Source organism: Entelurus aequoreus, linkage group LG27 (genome assembly GCF_033978785.1).
Source record: "Entelurus aequoreus isolate RoL-2023_Sb linkage group LG27, RoL_Eaeq_v1.1, whole genome shotgun sequence".
In the NCBI taxonomy this organism is placed as follows: Eukaryota; Metazoa; Chordata; class Actinopteri; order Syngnathiformes; family Syngnathidae; genus Entelurus; species Entelurus aequoreus.
The window spans coordinates 9,403,120-9,419,799 of record NC_084757.1 but is presented as its reverse complement, the minus strand read 5'-3'; the positions used below and the strand labels follow the sequence as shown (position 1 = coordinate 9,419,799).

The following is a 16,680-nucleotide window of genomic DNA, read 5'->3' as shown; positions in this document are numbered from 1 at the left end:
CTCAAAGAAAGCTAGCATATTAAATAACGTAAGCATGCTAACAGGTACCATTCAACAAGTAACAAAATATGTATTCCTGCAAAATTAGCAAAATAGCTAGCATGCTAACAGGACTATGCTAACAATAGCTGACAGTTAGCATCAATGAGATACAAATATATATGACACTAAGGTGACACTTGTTAAATGAGCTCAAACAAATCCAGCCTGCTAATGCATGCTAAAGCTAAAGTGTTTACAGCAAAATGTAAACCCATAAAATTAGCTAGCATACTATCGTCAGCATGCTAACAGGTACCATTCGACAAGAAACAAAATATTTGATGCCGAGATGTATTCCTGCAAAATGAGCAAAAAAGCTAGCATCCTAACAGTACTATGCTAACAAGTTATAGTTAGCATTAATGAGATACAAAAATATACGACACTGAGGTGTATACTTGCTAAATGAGCTAAAAAAAAAATCCAGCCTGCTAATGTTAGCTTGCTAAAATGCTAACTGCATCATTGCTTCAAGTCACAAAATATATTACTCTGAGGTGTGTACCTGAAAGAATTGTTCAAATGCTAGCATGCTAACATTAGCACGCATCAAGTAGCAAAATATGACTAAGGTGTTTACCCAAAAAAATTAGCTAAAAGAAAGCTAGCATTTTAACTAACGTAAGCAGGCTAACAGGTACCACTCGACAAGTAACAAAATATTTAATGCCGAGGTGTATTCCTGCAAAATTAGCAAAAAAGCTAGCATCCTAACAGTACTATGCTAACAATAGCTTACAGTTAGCATTAATGAGATACAAATATATATGACACTAAGGTGATACTTGTTAAATGAGCTAAAAAAAAATCCAGCCTGCTAATGCATGCTAAAGTGCTTACTGCAAAATGTAAACCCATAAATATAGCTATAGAAAGCTAGCATACTATCGTCAGCATGCTAACAGGTACCATTCGACAAGAAACAAAATATTTGATGCCGAGATGTATTCCTGCAAAATGAGCAAAAAAAGCTAGCATCCTAACAGTACTATGCTAACAAGTTATAGTTAGCATTAATGAGATACAAAAATATACGACACTGAGGTGTATACTTGCTAAATGAGCTTAAAAAAAAATCCAGCCTGCTAATGTTAGCTTGCTAAAATGCTAACTGCATCTTTGCTTCAAGTCACAAAATATATTACTCTGAGGTGTGTACCTGAAAGAATTGTTAAAATGCTAGCATGCATCAAGTAGCAAAATATGACTAAGGTGTTTACCCACAAAAATTAGCTAAAAGAAAGCTAGCATATTAACTAACGTAAGCATGCTAACAGGTACCATTCGACAAGTAACAAAATATTTGATGCCGAGGTGTATTCCTGCAAAATAGCTAGCATGCTAACAGTACTATGCTAACAATAGCTTACAGTTAGCATTAATGAGATACAAATATATATGACACTGAGGTGATACTTGCTAAATGAGCTAAAAATAAAATCCAGCCTGCTAATGTTAGCATGCTAAAATGCTAACTACAAAATGTAAACCCATAAAATTATCTAAAGGAAGCTAGCATACTATCGTCAGCATGCTAACAGGTATCATTCGACAAGAAACAAAATATTTGATGCTGAGAAGTATTCCTGCAAAATTAGCAAAATAGCTAGCATGCTAACAGTACTATGCTAACAATAGCTTACAGTTAGCATTAATGAGATACAAATATATATGACACTGAGGTGATACTTGCTAAATGAGCTAAAAAAAAAAAATCCAGCCTGCTAATGTTAGCATGCTAACTACAAAATGTAAACCCATAAAATTATCTAAAGGAAGCTAGCATACTATCGTCAGCATGCTAACAGGTATCATTCGACAAGAAACAACATATTTGATGCGGAGAAGTATTCCTGCAAAATGAGCAAAAAAGCTAGCATACTAACAGTACTATGCTAACAATAGCTTACAGTTAACATTAATGAGATACAAATATATATGACACTGAGGTGATACTTGCTAAATGAGCTAAAAAAAAAAATCCAGCCTGCTAATGTTAGCTTGCTAAAATGCTAACTGCATCATTGCTTCAAGTCAATAAATATATTACTCTGAGGTGTGTACCTGAAAGAATTGTTAAAATGCTAGCATGCATCAAGTAGCAAAATATGACTAAGGTGTTTACCCACAAAAATTAGCTAAAAGAAAGCTAGCATATTAACTAACGTAAGCATGCTAACAGGTACCATTCGACAAGTAACAAAATATTTGATGCCGAGGTGTATTCCTGCAAAATAGCTAGCATGCTAACAGTACTATGCTAACAATAGCTTACAGTTAGCATTAATGAGATACAAATATATATGACACTGAGGTGATACTTGCTAAATGAGCTAAAAAAAAAAAATCCAGCCTGCTAATGTTAGCATGCTAACTACAAAATGTAAACCAATAAAATTATCTAAAGGAAGCTAGCATACTATCGTCAGCATGCTAACAGGTATCATTCGACAAGAAACAAAATATTTAATGCGGAGAAGTATTCCTGCAAAATGAGCAAAAAAGCTAGCATACTAACAGTACTATGCTAACAATAGCTTACAGTTAACATTAATGAGATACAAATATATATGACACTGAGGTGATACTTGCTAAATGAGCTAAAAAAAAAAATCCAGCCTGCTAATGTTAGCTTGCTAAAATGCTAACTGCATCATTGCTTCAAGTCAATAAATATATTACTCTGAGGTGTGTACCTGAAAGAATTGTTAAAATGCTAGCATGCTAACATTAGCACGCATCAAGTAGCAAAATATGACTAAGGTGTTTACCCACAAATATTAGGTAAAAGAAAGCTAGCATATTAACTAACGTAAGCATGCTAACAGGTACCATTCGACAAGTAACAAAATATGTATTCCTGCAAAATTAGCAAAATAGCTAGCATGCTAACAGTACTATGCTAAGAATAGCTTACAGTTAGCATTAATGAGATACAAATATATATGACACTAAAGTGATACTTGCTAAATGAGCTAAAAAAAAAATCCAGCCTGCTAATGTTAGCATGCTAAAATGCTAACTACAAAATGTAAACCCATAAAATTAGCTATAGGAAGCTAGCATACTATCGTCAGCATGCTAACAGGTACCATTCGACAAGAAACAAAATATTTGATGCCGAGATGTATTCCTGCAAAATGAGCAAAAAAGCTAGCATACTAACAGTATTATGCTAACAATAGCTTACAGTTGGCATTAATGAGATACAAATATATATGACACTGAGGTGATACTTGCTAAATGAGCTAAAAAAAATCCAGCCTGCTAATGTTAGCTTGCTAAAATGCTAACTGCATCATTGCTGCATCAAGTAGCAAAATATGACTAAGGTGTTTACCCACAAAAATTAGCTAAAAGAAAGCTAGCATATTAACTAACGTAAGCATGCTAACAGGTACCACTCGACAAGTAACAAAATATTTGATGCCGAGGTGTATTCCTGCAAAATTAGCGAAATAGCTAGCATGCTAACAGTACTATGCTAACAATAGCTTACAGTTAGCATTAATGAGATACAAATATATATGACACTGAGGTGATACTTGTTAAATGAGCTAAAAAAAAATGTAGCCTGCTAATGCATGCTAAAGCTAAAGTGCTTACTGCAAAATGTAAACCCATAAAATTAGCTAGCATACTATTGTCAGCATGCTAACAGGTACCATTCGACAAGAAACAAAATATTTGATGCCGAGATGTATTCCTGCAAAATGAGCAAAAAAGCTAGCATTTCTAACAGTACTATGCTAACACGCTAACAATAGCTTATAGTTAGCATTAGTGAGATACAAAAATATACGACACTGAGGTGTATACTTGCTAAATGAGCTAAAAAAAAAATGTTGGCATGCTAAAATGCTAACTGCATCATGTGTCAAGTACCAAAATATGACTGAGTGCAAACCCAGAAAATGATCTAAAGAAAGCTAGCACACTATCGTTAGCATGCTAACAGGCATCATTCGACAAGTAACAAAATATTGGATGTTTATATACTTGATATCCCTGCAAAATGAGCAAATAAGCTAGCATGCTAACATTAGAATTGTTAAAAAATGCCACACTTTAAAGTATATACAGTATAAGATATAGCGTACTTTCCTAAAGATGCTACGTGTGCGTGTGTCAGGAGAGCGGCAAGCGGTTGGCCAAAGTCAAGTGGCGTTACTCGCAGGCCCACAACGCCATCCTGGGTCCGTCCGGCGAGCTTCTGACGGAGCACGACCTGGTCTACCTGGAGCAGCAGATCGCCAGCGTGGCTCTGCGGCGCCACTGCGAGGGCTACGAGCTGGAGTTGGCCCGGCTGGCCGACCAGCTGCGCCACATCCTGCCGGCGCCCGTGGTCAACATCAGCGTCAACACCCAGTTCCGCAACTTCGGCGGCCAGGTGGCGCTGCCCGTGTGGTGCGGCCGCATCTCGGGCATCGTGAGGAGCATGTCGCTGCTCACGAGCAACCTGAGCGACCCGCCCTACTGCAAGATGCCCGACACCGACCTCGACGCCGTCTTCTCGCAGGCGCCCCGCAGACCGGACTCCACCAGGGGGCGCCGGGAGAGGATCGAAGACGAGATCCAGCAGTTCGGCGTCTCTGTGAGGACGCTCAAGTCCAACTTTGAGATGCAGAACTCGGCCGAGGACGAGGACGCCTGCCGCGCCGCGGCTCCGCCGGACGCCGGCGAGTCGGACTCACCGCCTCGAGTCTCCGACGCGACTCCCGGGACGGACCAGAAGAGCGGCGTGGAGAAGGTTTCAGGGGTTGTGGAGACCACCAGCCTGCGCAAGGAGCGCATCGTGGTGCTCTTCTTGGGCCACTGGAAGAAGTCCGCCTACTCCGTGACGCTCAAGAGGAAGACCAGCGGCGGCGCGGAGGCGAGTCTCGACGGACGTGGTCTTGAGGACGGTGCTCAGTCCAAGATGATGAACAGTTCTCTGGCACACTTCTTCAAGCAGAGGAGTGCCGTCAACAAGATGCTGTGGAACTGGAGGAACATGATCTCCAGGGGGCCTTCCAGGCAGCTCCCACGGTACGTGCACACCAATTGCAGGCCCATGTTGCAGCAATTAGACCCATCCCAAAGTGTTTTTCAGGCAGCAGGCCCATGTTGCAGCACTTAGACCCATCCCAAAGTGTTTTTCAGGCAGCAATTAGACCGATCCCAAAGTGTTTTACAGGCAGCAGGCCCATGTTGCAGCAATTAGACCGATCCCAAAGTGTTTTACAGGCAGCAATTAGACCGATCCCAAAGTGTTTTTCAGGCAGCAATTAGACCGAGGCCAAAGTGTTTTTCAGGCAGCAGGTCCATGTTGCAGCAATTAGACCGATCCCAAAGTGTTTTTCAGGCAGCAGGCCCATGTTTCAGCAATTAGACCAATCCCAAAGTGTTTTTCAGGCAGCAGGCCCATGTTGCAGCAATTAGACTGACCCCAAAGTGTTTTTCAGGCAGCAGGCCCGTGTTGCAGCAATTAGACCAATCCCAAAGTGTTTTACAGGCAGTAGGCCCATGTTGCAGCAATTAGACTGATCCCAAAGTGTTTTACTGGCAGCAATTAGACCGATCCCAAAGTGTTTTTCAGGCATCAGGCCCATGTTGCAGCAATTAGACCGATCCCAAAGTGTTTTTCAGGCAGCAGGCCCATGTTGCAGCATTTAGACCAATCCCAAAGTGTTTTACAGGCAGCAATTAGACCGATCCCAAAGTGTTTTTCAGGCAGCAGGCCCATGTTGCAGCAATTAGACTGACCCCAAAGTGTTTTACAGGCAGCAATTAGACCGATCCCAAAGTGTTTTTCAGGCAGCAAGCCTATGTTGCAGCAATTAGACTGATCCCAAAGCGTTTTAGAGGCAGCAGGTCCATGTTGCAGCAATTAGACTGATCTCAAAGTGTTTATAAGGCAGCAGGCCCATGTTGCAGCAATTAGACCGATCCCAAAGTGTTTTTCAGGCAGCAGGCCCGTGTTGCAGCAATTAGATCGATCCCAAAGTGTTTTACAGGCAGCAGGCCCATGTTGCAGCAATTAGACCGATCCCAAAGTGTTTTACAGGCAGTAGGCCCATGTTGCAGCAATTAGACTGATCCCAAAGTGTTTTACTGGCAGCAATTAGACCGATCCCAAAGTGTTTTTCAGGCATCAGGCCCATGTTGCAGCAATTAGACCGATCCCAAAGTGTTTTTCAGGCATCAGGCCCATGTTGCAGCAATTAGACCGATCCCAAAGTGTTTTTCAGGCAGCAGGCCCATGTTGCAGCATTTAGACCAATCCCAAAGTGTTTTACAGGCAGCAATTAGACCGATCCCAAAGTGTTTTTCAGGCAGCAGGCCCATGTTGCAGCAATTAGACTGACCCCAAAGTGTTTTACAGGCAGCAATTAGACCGATCCCAAAGTGTTTTTCAGGCAGCAAGCCTATGTTGCAGCAATTAGACTGATCCCAAAGCGTTTTAGAGGCAGCAGGTCCATGTTGCAGCAATTAGACTGATCTCAAAGTGTTTATAAGGCAGCAGGCCCATGTTGCAGCAATTAGACCGATCCCAAAGTGTTTTTCAGGCAGCAGGCCCGTGTTGCAGCAATTAGATCGATCCCAAAGTGTTTTACAGGCAGCAGGCCCATGTTGCAGCAATTAGACCGATCCCAAAGTGTTTTTCAGGCAGCAGGCCCATGTTGCAGCAATTAGACCGATCCCAAAGTGTTTTTCAGGCAGAAATTAGACCCATCCCAAAGTGTTTTTCAGGCAGCAGGCCCATGTTGCAGCAATTAGACCGATCCCAAAGTGTTTTTCAGGCAGAAATTAGACCCATCCCAAAGTGTTTTTCAGGCAGCAGGCCCATGTTGCAGCAATTAGACCGATCCCAAAGTGTTTTTCAGGCAGCAGGCCCATGTTGCAGCAATTAGACCGATCCCAAAGGGTTTTTCAGGCAGCAGGCCCATTTTGCAGCAATTAGACCGATCCCAAACTGTTTTTCAGGCAGCAATTAGACCGAGCCCAAAGTGTTTTTCAGACAGCAGGTCCATGTTGCAGCAATTAGACTGATCCCAAAGTGTTTTTCAGGTAGCAGGCCCATGTTGCAGCAATTAGACCGATCCCAAAGGGTTTTTCAGGCAGCAGGCCCATGTTGCAACATTTAGACCGATCCCAAAGTGTTTTTCAGGCAGCAGGCCCATGTTGCAGCAATTAGACCGATCCCAAATGGTTTTTCAGGCAGCAGGCCCGTGTTGCAGCTATTAGACCGATCCCAAAGTGTTTTTCAGGCAGCAGGCCCATGTTGCAGCAATTAGACCGATCCCAAAGTGTTTTTCAGGCAGCAGGCCCGTGTTGCAGCAATTAGACCGATCCCAAAATGTTTTTCAGGCAGAAATTAGACCCACCCCAAAGTGTTTTTCAGGCAGCAGGCCCATGTTGCAGCAATTAGACCGATCCCAAAGTGTTTTTCAGGCAGCAGGCCCGTGTTACAGAAATTAGACCGATCCCAAATGGTTTTACAGGCAGCAGGCCCATTTTGCAGCAATTAGACAGATCCCAAAGTGTTTTTCAGGCAGCAGGCCCATGTTGCAGCAATTAGACCGATCCCAAAGGGTTTTTCAGGCAGCAGGCCCATTTTGCAGCAATTAGACCGATCCCAAACTGTTTTTCAGGCAGCAATTAGACCGAGCCCAAAGTGTTTTTCAGACAGCAGGTCCATGTTGCAGCAATTAGACTGATCCCAAAGTGTTTTTCAGGTAGCAGGCCCATGTTGCAGCAAATAGACCGATCCCAAAGTGTTTTTCAGGCAGCAGGCCCATGTTGCAGCAATTACACTGATCCAAAGGGTTTTTCAGGCAGCAGGCCCATGTTGCAACATTTAGACCAATCCCAAAGTGTTTTTCAGGCAGCAGGCCCATGTTGCAGCAATTAGACCGATCCCAAATGGTTTTACAGGCAGCAGGCCCATTTTGCAGCAATTAGACAGATCCCAAAGTGTTTTTCAGGCAGCAGGCCCATGTTGCAGCAATTAGACCGATCCCAAAGTGTTTTTCAGTTATCAGGCCCATGTTGCAGCAATTAGACCGACCCCAAAGTGTTTTTCAGGCAGCAGGCCCATGTTGCAGCAATTAGACCAATCCCAAAGTGTTTTACAGGCAGCAATTAGACTGACCCCAAAGTGTTTTTCAGGCAGCAGGCCCACGTTGCAGCAATTAGACTGACCCCAAAGTGTTTTTCAGGCAGCAGGCCCATGTTGCAGCAATTAGACTGACCCCAAAGTGTTTTACAGGCAGAAATTAGACCGATCCCAAAGTGTTTTTCAGGCAGCAAGCCTATGTTGCAGCAATTAGACTGATCCCAAAGCGTTTTAGAGGCAGCAGGCCCATGTTGCAGCAATTAGACTGATCCCTTAGTGCTTTACATGCAGCAGGCCCATGTTGCAGCAATTATACTGATCCCAAAATGTTTTTCAGGCAGCAGGCCCATTTTGCAGCAATTAGACTAATCCCAAAATGTTTTTCAGGCAGCAGGCCCGTGTTGCAGAAATTAGACCGATCCCAAATGGTTTTACAGGCAGCAGGCCCATTTTGCAGCAATTAGACAGATCCCAAATGGTTTTACAGGCAGCAGGCCCATTTTGCAGCAATTAGACAGATCCCAAAATGTTTTTCAGGCAGCAATTAGACCGAGCCCAAAGTGTTTTTCAGACAGCAGGTCCATGTTGCAGCAATTAGACTGATCCCAAAGTGTTTTTCAGGCAGCAGGCCCATGTTGCAACATTTAGACCAATCCCAAAGTGTTTTTCAGGCAGCAGGCCCATGTTGCAGCAATTAGACCGATCCCAAATGGTTTTACAGGCAGCAGGCCCATTTTGCAGCAATTAGACAGATCCCAAAGTGTTTTTCAGGCAGCAGGCCCATGTTGCAGCAATTAGACCGATCCCAAAGGGTTTTTCAGGCAGCAGGCCCATTTTGCAGCAATTAGACCGATCCCAAACTGTTTTTCAGGCAGCAATTAGACCGAGCCCAAAGTGTTTTTCAGACAGCAGGTCCATGTTGCAGCAATTAGACTGATCCCAAAGTGTTTTTCAGGCAGCAGGCCCATGTTGCAGCAATTAGACTGACCCCAAAGTGTTTTACAGGCAGAAATTAGACCGATCCCAAAGTGTTTTTCAGGCAGCAAGCCTATGTTGCAGCAATTAGACTGATCCCAAAGCGTTTTAGAGGCAGCAGGCCCATGTTGCAGCAATTAGACTGATCCCTTAGTGCTTTACATGCAGCAGGCCCATGTTGCAGCAATTATACTGATCCCAAAATGTTTTTCAGGCAGCAGGCCCATTTTGCAGCAATTAGACTAATCCCAAAATGTTTTTCAGGCAGCAGGCCCGTGTTGCAGAAATTAGACCGATCCCAAATGGTTTTACAGGCAGCAGGCCCATTTTGCAGCAATTAGACAGATCCCAAATGGTTTTACAGGCAGCAGGCCCATTTTGCAGCAATTAGACAGATCCCAAAATGTTTTTCAGGCAGCAATTAGACCGAGCCCAAAGTGTTTTTCAGACAGCAGGTCCATGTTGCAGCAATTAGACTGATCCCAAAGTGTTTTTCAGGCAGCAGGCCCATGTTGCAACATTTAGACCAATCCCAAAGTGTTTTTCAGGCAGCAGGCCCATGTTGCAGCAATTAGACCGATCCCAAATGGTTTTACAGGCAGCAGGCCCATTTTGCAGCAATTAGACAGATCCCAAAGTGTTTTTCAGGCAGCAGGCCCATGTTGCAGCAATTAGACCGATCCCAAAGGGTTTTTCAGGCAGCAGGCCCATTTTGCAGCAATTAGACCGATCCCAAACTGTTTTTCAGGCAGCAATTAGACCGAGCCCAAAGTGTTTTTCAGACAGCAGGTCCATGTTGCAGCAATTAGACTGATCCCAAAGTGTTTTTCAGGTAGCAGGCCCATGTTGCAGCAAATAGACCGATCCCAAAGTGTTTTTCAGGCAGCAGGCCCATGTTGCAGCAATTACACTGATCCAAAGGGTTTTTCAGGCAGCAGGCCCATGTTGCAACATTTAGACCAATCCCAAAGTGTTTTTCAGGCAGCAGGCCCATGTTGCAGCAATTAGACCGATCCCAAATGGTTTTACAGGCAGCAGGCCCATTTTGCAGCAATTAGACAGATCCCAAAGTGTTTTTCAGGCAGCAGGCCCATGTTGCAGCAATTAGACCGATCCCAAAGTGTTTTTCAGTTATCAGGCCCATGTTGCAGCAATTAGACCGACCCCAAAGTGTTTTTCAGGCAGCAGGCCCATGTTGCAGCAATTAGACCAATCCCAAAGTGTTTTACAGGCAGCAATTAGACTGACCCCAAAGTGTTTTTCAGGCAGCAGGCCCACGTTGCAGCAATTAGACTGACCCCAAAGTGTTTTTCAGGCAGCAGGCCCATGTTGCAGCAATTAGACTGACCCCAAAGTGTTTTACAGGCAGAAATTAGACCGATCCCAAAGTGTTTTTCAGGCAGCAAGCCTATGTTGCAGCAATTAGACTGATCCCAAAGCGTTTTAGAGGCAGCAGGCCCATGTTGCAGCAATTAGACTGATCCCTTAGTGCTTTACATGCAGCAGGCCCATGTTGCAGCAATTATACTGATCCCAAAATGTTTTTCAGGCAGCAGGCCCATTTTGCAGCAATTAGACTAATCCCAAAATGTTTTTCAGGCAGCAGGCCCGTGTTGCAGAAATTAGACCGATCCCAAATGGTTTTACAGGCAGCAGGCCCATTTTGCAGCAATTAGACAGATCCCAAATGGTTTTACAGGCAGCAGGCCCATTTTGCAGCAATTAGACAGATCCCAAAATGTTTTTCAGGCAGCAATTAGACCGAGCCCAAAGTGTTTTTCAGACAGCAGGTCCATGTTGCAGCAATTAGACTGATCCCAAAGTGTTTTTCAGGCAGCAGGCCCATGTTGCAACATTTAGACCAATCCCAAAGTGTTTTTCAGGCAGCAGGCCCATGTTGCAGCAATTAGACCGATCCCAAATGGTTTTACAGGCAGCAGGCCCATTTTGCAGCAATTAGACAGATCCCAAAGTGTTTTTCAGGCAGCAGGCCCATGTTGCAGCAATTAGACCGATCCCAAAGTGTTTTTCAGTTATCAGGCCCATGTTGCAGCAATTAGACCGACCCCAAAGTGTTTTTCAGGCAGCAGGCCCATGTTGCAGCAATTAGACCAATCCCAAAGTGTTTTACAGGCAGCAATTAGACTGACCCCAAAGTGTTTTTCAGGCAGCAGGCCCACGTTGCAGCAATTAGACTGACCCCAAAGTGTTTTTCAGGCAGCAGGCCCATGTTGCAGCAATTAGACTGACCCCAAAGTGTTTTACAGGCAGAAATTAGACCGATCCCAAAGTGTTTTTCAGGCAGCAAGCCTATGTTGCAGCAATTAGACTGATCCCAAAGCGTTTTAGAGGCAGCAGGCCCATGTTGCAGCAATTAGACTGATCCCTTAGTGCTTTACATGCAGCAGGCCCATGTTGCAGCAATTATACTGATCCCAAAATGTTTTTCAGGCAGCAGGCCCATTTTGCAGCAATTAGACTAATCCCAAAATGTTTTTCAGGCAGCAGGCCCGTGTTGCAGAAATTAGACCGATCCCAAATGGTTTTACAGGCAGCAGGCCCATTTTGCAGCAATTAGACAGATCCCAAATGGTTTTACAGGCAGCAGGCCCATTTTGCAGCAATTAGACAGATCCCAAAATGTTTTTCAGGCAGCAATTAGACCGAGCCCAAAGTGTTTTTCAGACAGCAGGTCCATGTTGCAGCAATTAGACTGATCCCAAAGTGTTTTTCAGGCAGCAGGCCCATGTTGCAACATTTAGACCAATCCCAAAGTGTTTTTCAGGCAGCAGGCCCATGTTGCAGCAATTAGACCGATCCCAAATGGTTTTACAGGCAGCAGGCCCATTTTGCAGCAATTAGACAGATCCCAAAGTGTTTTTCAGGCAGCAGGCCCATGTTGCAGCAATTAGACCGATCCCAAAGTGTTTTTCAGTTATCAGGCCCATGTTGCAGCAATTAGACCGACCCCAAAGTGTTTTTCAGGCAGCAGGCCCATGTTGCAGCAATTAGACCAATCCCAAAGTGTTTTACAGGCAGCAATTAGACTGACCCCAAAGTGTTTTTCAGGCAGCAGGCCCACGTTGCAGCAATTAGACTGACCCCAAAGTGTTTTTCAGGCAGCAGGCCCATGTTGCAGCAATTAGACTGACCCCAAAGTGTTTTACAGGCAGAAATTAGACCGATCCCAAAGTGTTTTTCAGCCAGCAAGCCTATGTTGCAGCAATTAGACTGATCCCAAAGCGTTTTAGAGGCAGCAGGCCCATGTTGCAGCAATTAGACTGATCCCTTAGTGCTTTACATGCAGCAGGCCCATGTTGCAGCAATTATACTGATCCCAAAATGTTTTTCAGGCAGCAGGCCCATTTTGCAGCAATTAGACTAATCCCAAAATGTTTTTCAGGCAGCAGGCCCATTTTGCAGCAATTAGACTATTCCCAAAATGTTTTTCAGGCAGCAGGCCCATGTTGCAGCAATTAGACCGATCCCAAAGTGTTTTTCAGGCAGAAATTAGACCCATCCCAAAGTGTTTTTCAGGCAGCAGGCCCATGTTGCAGCAATTAGACCGATCCCAAAGTGTTTTTCAGGCAGCAGGCCCATGTTGCAGCAATTAGACCGATCCCAAAGGGTTTTTCAGGCAGCAGGCCCATTTTGCAGCAATTAGACCGATCCCAAACTGTTTTTCAGGCAGCAATTAGACCGAGCCCAAAGTGTTTTTCAGACAGCAGGTCCATGTTGCAGCAATTAGACTGATCCCAAAGTGTTTTTCAGGTAGCAGGCCCATGTTGCAGCAATTAGACCGATCCCAAAGTGTTTTTCAGGCAGCAGGCTCATGTTGCAGCAATTACACTGATCCAAAGGGTTTTTCAGGCAGCAGGCCCATGTTGCAACATTTAGACCGATCCCAAAGTGTTTTTCAGGCAGCAGGCCCATGTTGCAGCAATTAGACCGATCCCAAATGGTTTTTCAGGCAGCAGGCCCGTGTTGCAGCAATTAGACCGATCCCAAAGTGTTTTTCAGGCAGCAGGCCCATGTTGCAGCAATTAGACCGATCCCAAAGTGTTTTTCAGGCAGCAGGCCCGTGTTGCAGCAATTAGACCGATCCCAAAATGTTTTTCAGGGAGAAATTAGACCCATCCCAAAGTGTTTTTCAGGCAGCAGGCCCATGTTGCAGCAATTAGACCGATCCCAAAGTGTTTTTCAGGCAGCAGGCCCGTGTTGCAGAAATTAGACCGATCCCAAAGTGTTTTTCAGGCAGCAGGCCCGTGTTGCAGCAATTAGACCGATCCCAAAGTGTTTTTCAGGCAGAAATTAGACCCATCCCAAAGTGTTTTTCAGGCAGCAGGCCCATGTTGCAGCAATTAGACCCATCCCAAAGTGTTTTTCAGGCAGCAAGCCCATGTTGCAGCAATTAGACCAATCCCAAAGTGTTTTACAGGCAGTAGGCCCATGTTGCAGCAATCAGACTGATCCCAAAGTGTTTTACTGGCAGCAATTAGACCGATCCCAAAGTGTTTTTCAGGCATCAGGCCCATGTTGCAGCAATTAGACCGATCCCAAAGTGTTTTTCAGGCAGCAGGCCCGTGTTGAAGCAATTAGACCGATCCCAAAGTGTTTTACAGGCAGCAATTAGACCGATCCCAAAGTGTTTTTCAGGCAGCAGGCCCGTGTTGCAGCAATTAGACCGATCCCAAAGTGTTTTACAGGCAGCAATTAGACCGATCCCAAAGTGTTTTTCAGGCAGCAGGCCCATGTTGCAGCAATTAGACTGACCCCAAAGTGTTTTTCAGGCAGCAGGCCCATGTTGCAGCAATTAGACTGACCCCAAAGTGTTTTACAGGCAGCAATTAGACCGATCCCAAAGTGTTTTTCAGGCAGCAAGCCTATGTTGCAGCAATTAGACTGATCCCAAAGCGTTTTAGAGGCAGCAGGTCCATGTTGCAGCAATTAGATCGATCTCAAAGTGCTTTAGAGGCAGCAGGCCCATATTTGCAGCAATTAGACTGATCCCAAAGTGTTTTTCAGGCAGCAGGCCCATGTTGCAGCAATTAGACCGATCCCAAAGTGTTTTTCAGGCAGCAGGCCCGTGTTGCAGCAATTAGACCGATCCCAAAATGTTTTTCAGGCAGAAATTAGACCCATCCCAAAGTGTTTTTCAGGCAGCAGGCCCATGTTGCAGCAATTAGACAGATCCCAAAGTGTTTTTCAGGCAGCAGGCCCGTGTTGCAGAAATTAGACCGATCCCAAAGTGTTTTTCAGGCAGCAGGCCCGTGTTGCAGCAATTAGACCGATCCCAAAGTGTTTTTCAGGCAGAAATTAGACCCATCCCAAAGTGTTTTTCAGGCAGCAGGCCCATGTTGCAGCAATTAGACCGATCCCAAAGTGTTTTTCAGGCAGCAAGCCCATGTTGCAGCAATTAGACCAATCCCAAAGTGTTTTTCAGGCAGTAGGCCCATGTTGCAGCAATCAGACTGATCCCAAAGTGTTTTACTGGCAGCAATTAGACCGATCCCAAAGTGTTTTTCAGGCATCAGGCCCAAGTTGCAGCAATTAGACCGATCCCAAAGTGTTTTTCAGGCAGCAGGCCCATGTTGCAGCATTTAGACAAATCCCAAAGTGTTTTACAGGCAGCAATTAGACCGATCCCAAAGTGTTTTTCAGGCAGCAGGCCCATGTTGCAGCAATTAGACTGACCCCAAAGTGTTTTTCAGGCAGCAGGCCCATGTTGCAGCAATTAGACTGACCCCAAAGTGTTTTACAGGCAGCAATTAGACCGATCCCAAAGTGTTTTTCAGGCAGCAAGCCTATGTTGCAGCAATTAGACTGATCCCAAAGCGTTTTAGAGGCAGCAGGTCCATGTTGCAGCAATTAGATCGATCTCAAAGTGCTTTAGAGGCAGCAGGCCCATATTTGCAGCAATTAGACTGATCCCAAAGTGTTTTTCAGGCAGCAGTTCTTCTCCCCGGAGCAGTTCCTTCCCCGCGTGGACGGCGTGCCCATGGAGTACGACCACCTGACCCTGGACCTCTTCATGCTGGGCTACTTCCACATCCTGGAGCTGGAGCTGCCGGTGGACGAGCGCAAGATGAGACACCTGCTGTGCTTCGAGGTGTTCGACCACGTGGGCGGCTTCCCCTGGGAGCTGGTGCGGGACTTCCACAAGGCCGTCATGCGGGACATCCAGGCCGGGGAGCGCCAGTGGAAGGACGGCTTCCAGGACCTGAAGGCCAAGTTCTTCGGCGGCGCGGCCAGCGAGGCCCCGGCGGAGGCGGAGACGAGGCGCCTTCCAGAGATTAGACCGCTCCCAAAAGTCATCGTGCAGACGCCCACGCCGGATGAGGGTTCGCTCCACACGGGCAGCGACATCTCCTGCTTCAGCAACGAGGAGATCTGCCAGTACATCGACAGGAGCTTCGCCTTCTGGAAGGAGAAGGAGGCGGAGATTTTTGATTTTGAATAGTCACTCATCGACCCTTTTCAACTTTGTACGCCAATTTATTATCGCTGCTTTTTTATCACTAACGTGACTAACACGTGACTACATGGCGCCATCTTCTGGGGGAACAAGAGCGCCATCTCACCAGTCAATTCACTCAAAAGGAAAGACACAATGTTGTGTAAGCACGGTGGAACCTCCATTTACAAACTTAAGATCAGGGTTCTTAAATAGAAAAGTTTGTATAGTGGAGCAAATGTCGCTAACGTGGCTACATGGCGCCATCTTCTGGGGGAACAAGAGCGCCATCTCACCAGTCAATTCACTCAACAGGAAAGACACAATGTTGTGTAAGCACGGTGGAACCTCCATTTACAAACTTAAGATCAGGGTTCTGAAATAGAAAAGTTTGTATAGTGGAGCAAATGTCGCTAATGTGACTAACACGTGACTACATGGCGCCCTCTTCTGGGGAACGAGCGCCATCTCACCAGTCAATTCACTCAACAGGAAAGACACAATGTTGTGTAAGCACGGTGGAACCTCCATTTACAAACTTAAGATCAGGGTTCTTGAATAGAAAAGTTTGTATAGTGGAGGAAATGTCGCTAACGTGACTACATGGCGCCATCTTCTGGGGGAACAAGAGCGCCATCTCACCAGTCAATTCACTCAACAGGAAAGACACAATGTTGTGTAAGCACGGTGGAACCTCCATTTACAAACTTAAGATCAGGGTTCTGAAATAGAAAAGTTTGTATAGTGGAGCAAATGCCGCTAATGTGACTAACACGTGACTACATGGCGCCCTCTTCTGGGGAACGAGCGCCATCTCACCAGTCAATTCACTCAACAGGAAAGACACAATGTTGTGTAAGCTCGGTGGAACCTCCATTTACAAACTTAAGATCAGGGTTCTGAAATAGAAAAGTTTGTATAGTGGAGCAAATGTCGCTAATGTGACTAACACGTGACTACATGGCGCCCTCTTCTGGGGAACGAGCGCCATCTCACCAGTCAATTCACTCAACAGGAAAGACACAATGTTGTGTAAGCTCGGTGGAACCTCCATTTACAAACTTAAGATCAGGGTTCTGAAATAGAAAAGTTTGTATAGTGGAGCAAATGT

The 16,680-nt window shown here is 45.2% G+C and overlaps 1 protein-coding gene across 1 annotated transcript in view; it reads left to right on the top strand.

The window, feature by feature from the left end:
* LOC133644093 (espin-like protein) overlaps positions 1-16,341 on the top strand; it is a 17,186-nt gene extending 845 nt beyond the window's left edge. Inside the window, exons 4-5 of the mRNA XM_062038416.1 lie at positions 4,175-5,070; positions 15,062-16,341. Coding sequence (XP_061894400.1) covers positions 4,175-5,070; positions 15,062-15,575 — 1,410 coding nt within the window. The 3' untranslated portion in view covers positions 15,576-16,341. The remainder of the gene's footprint in view (positions 1-4,174; positions 5,071-15,061) is intronic.
* Positions 16,342-16,680: the final 339 nt, after the last annotated feature.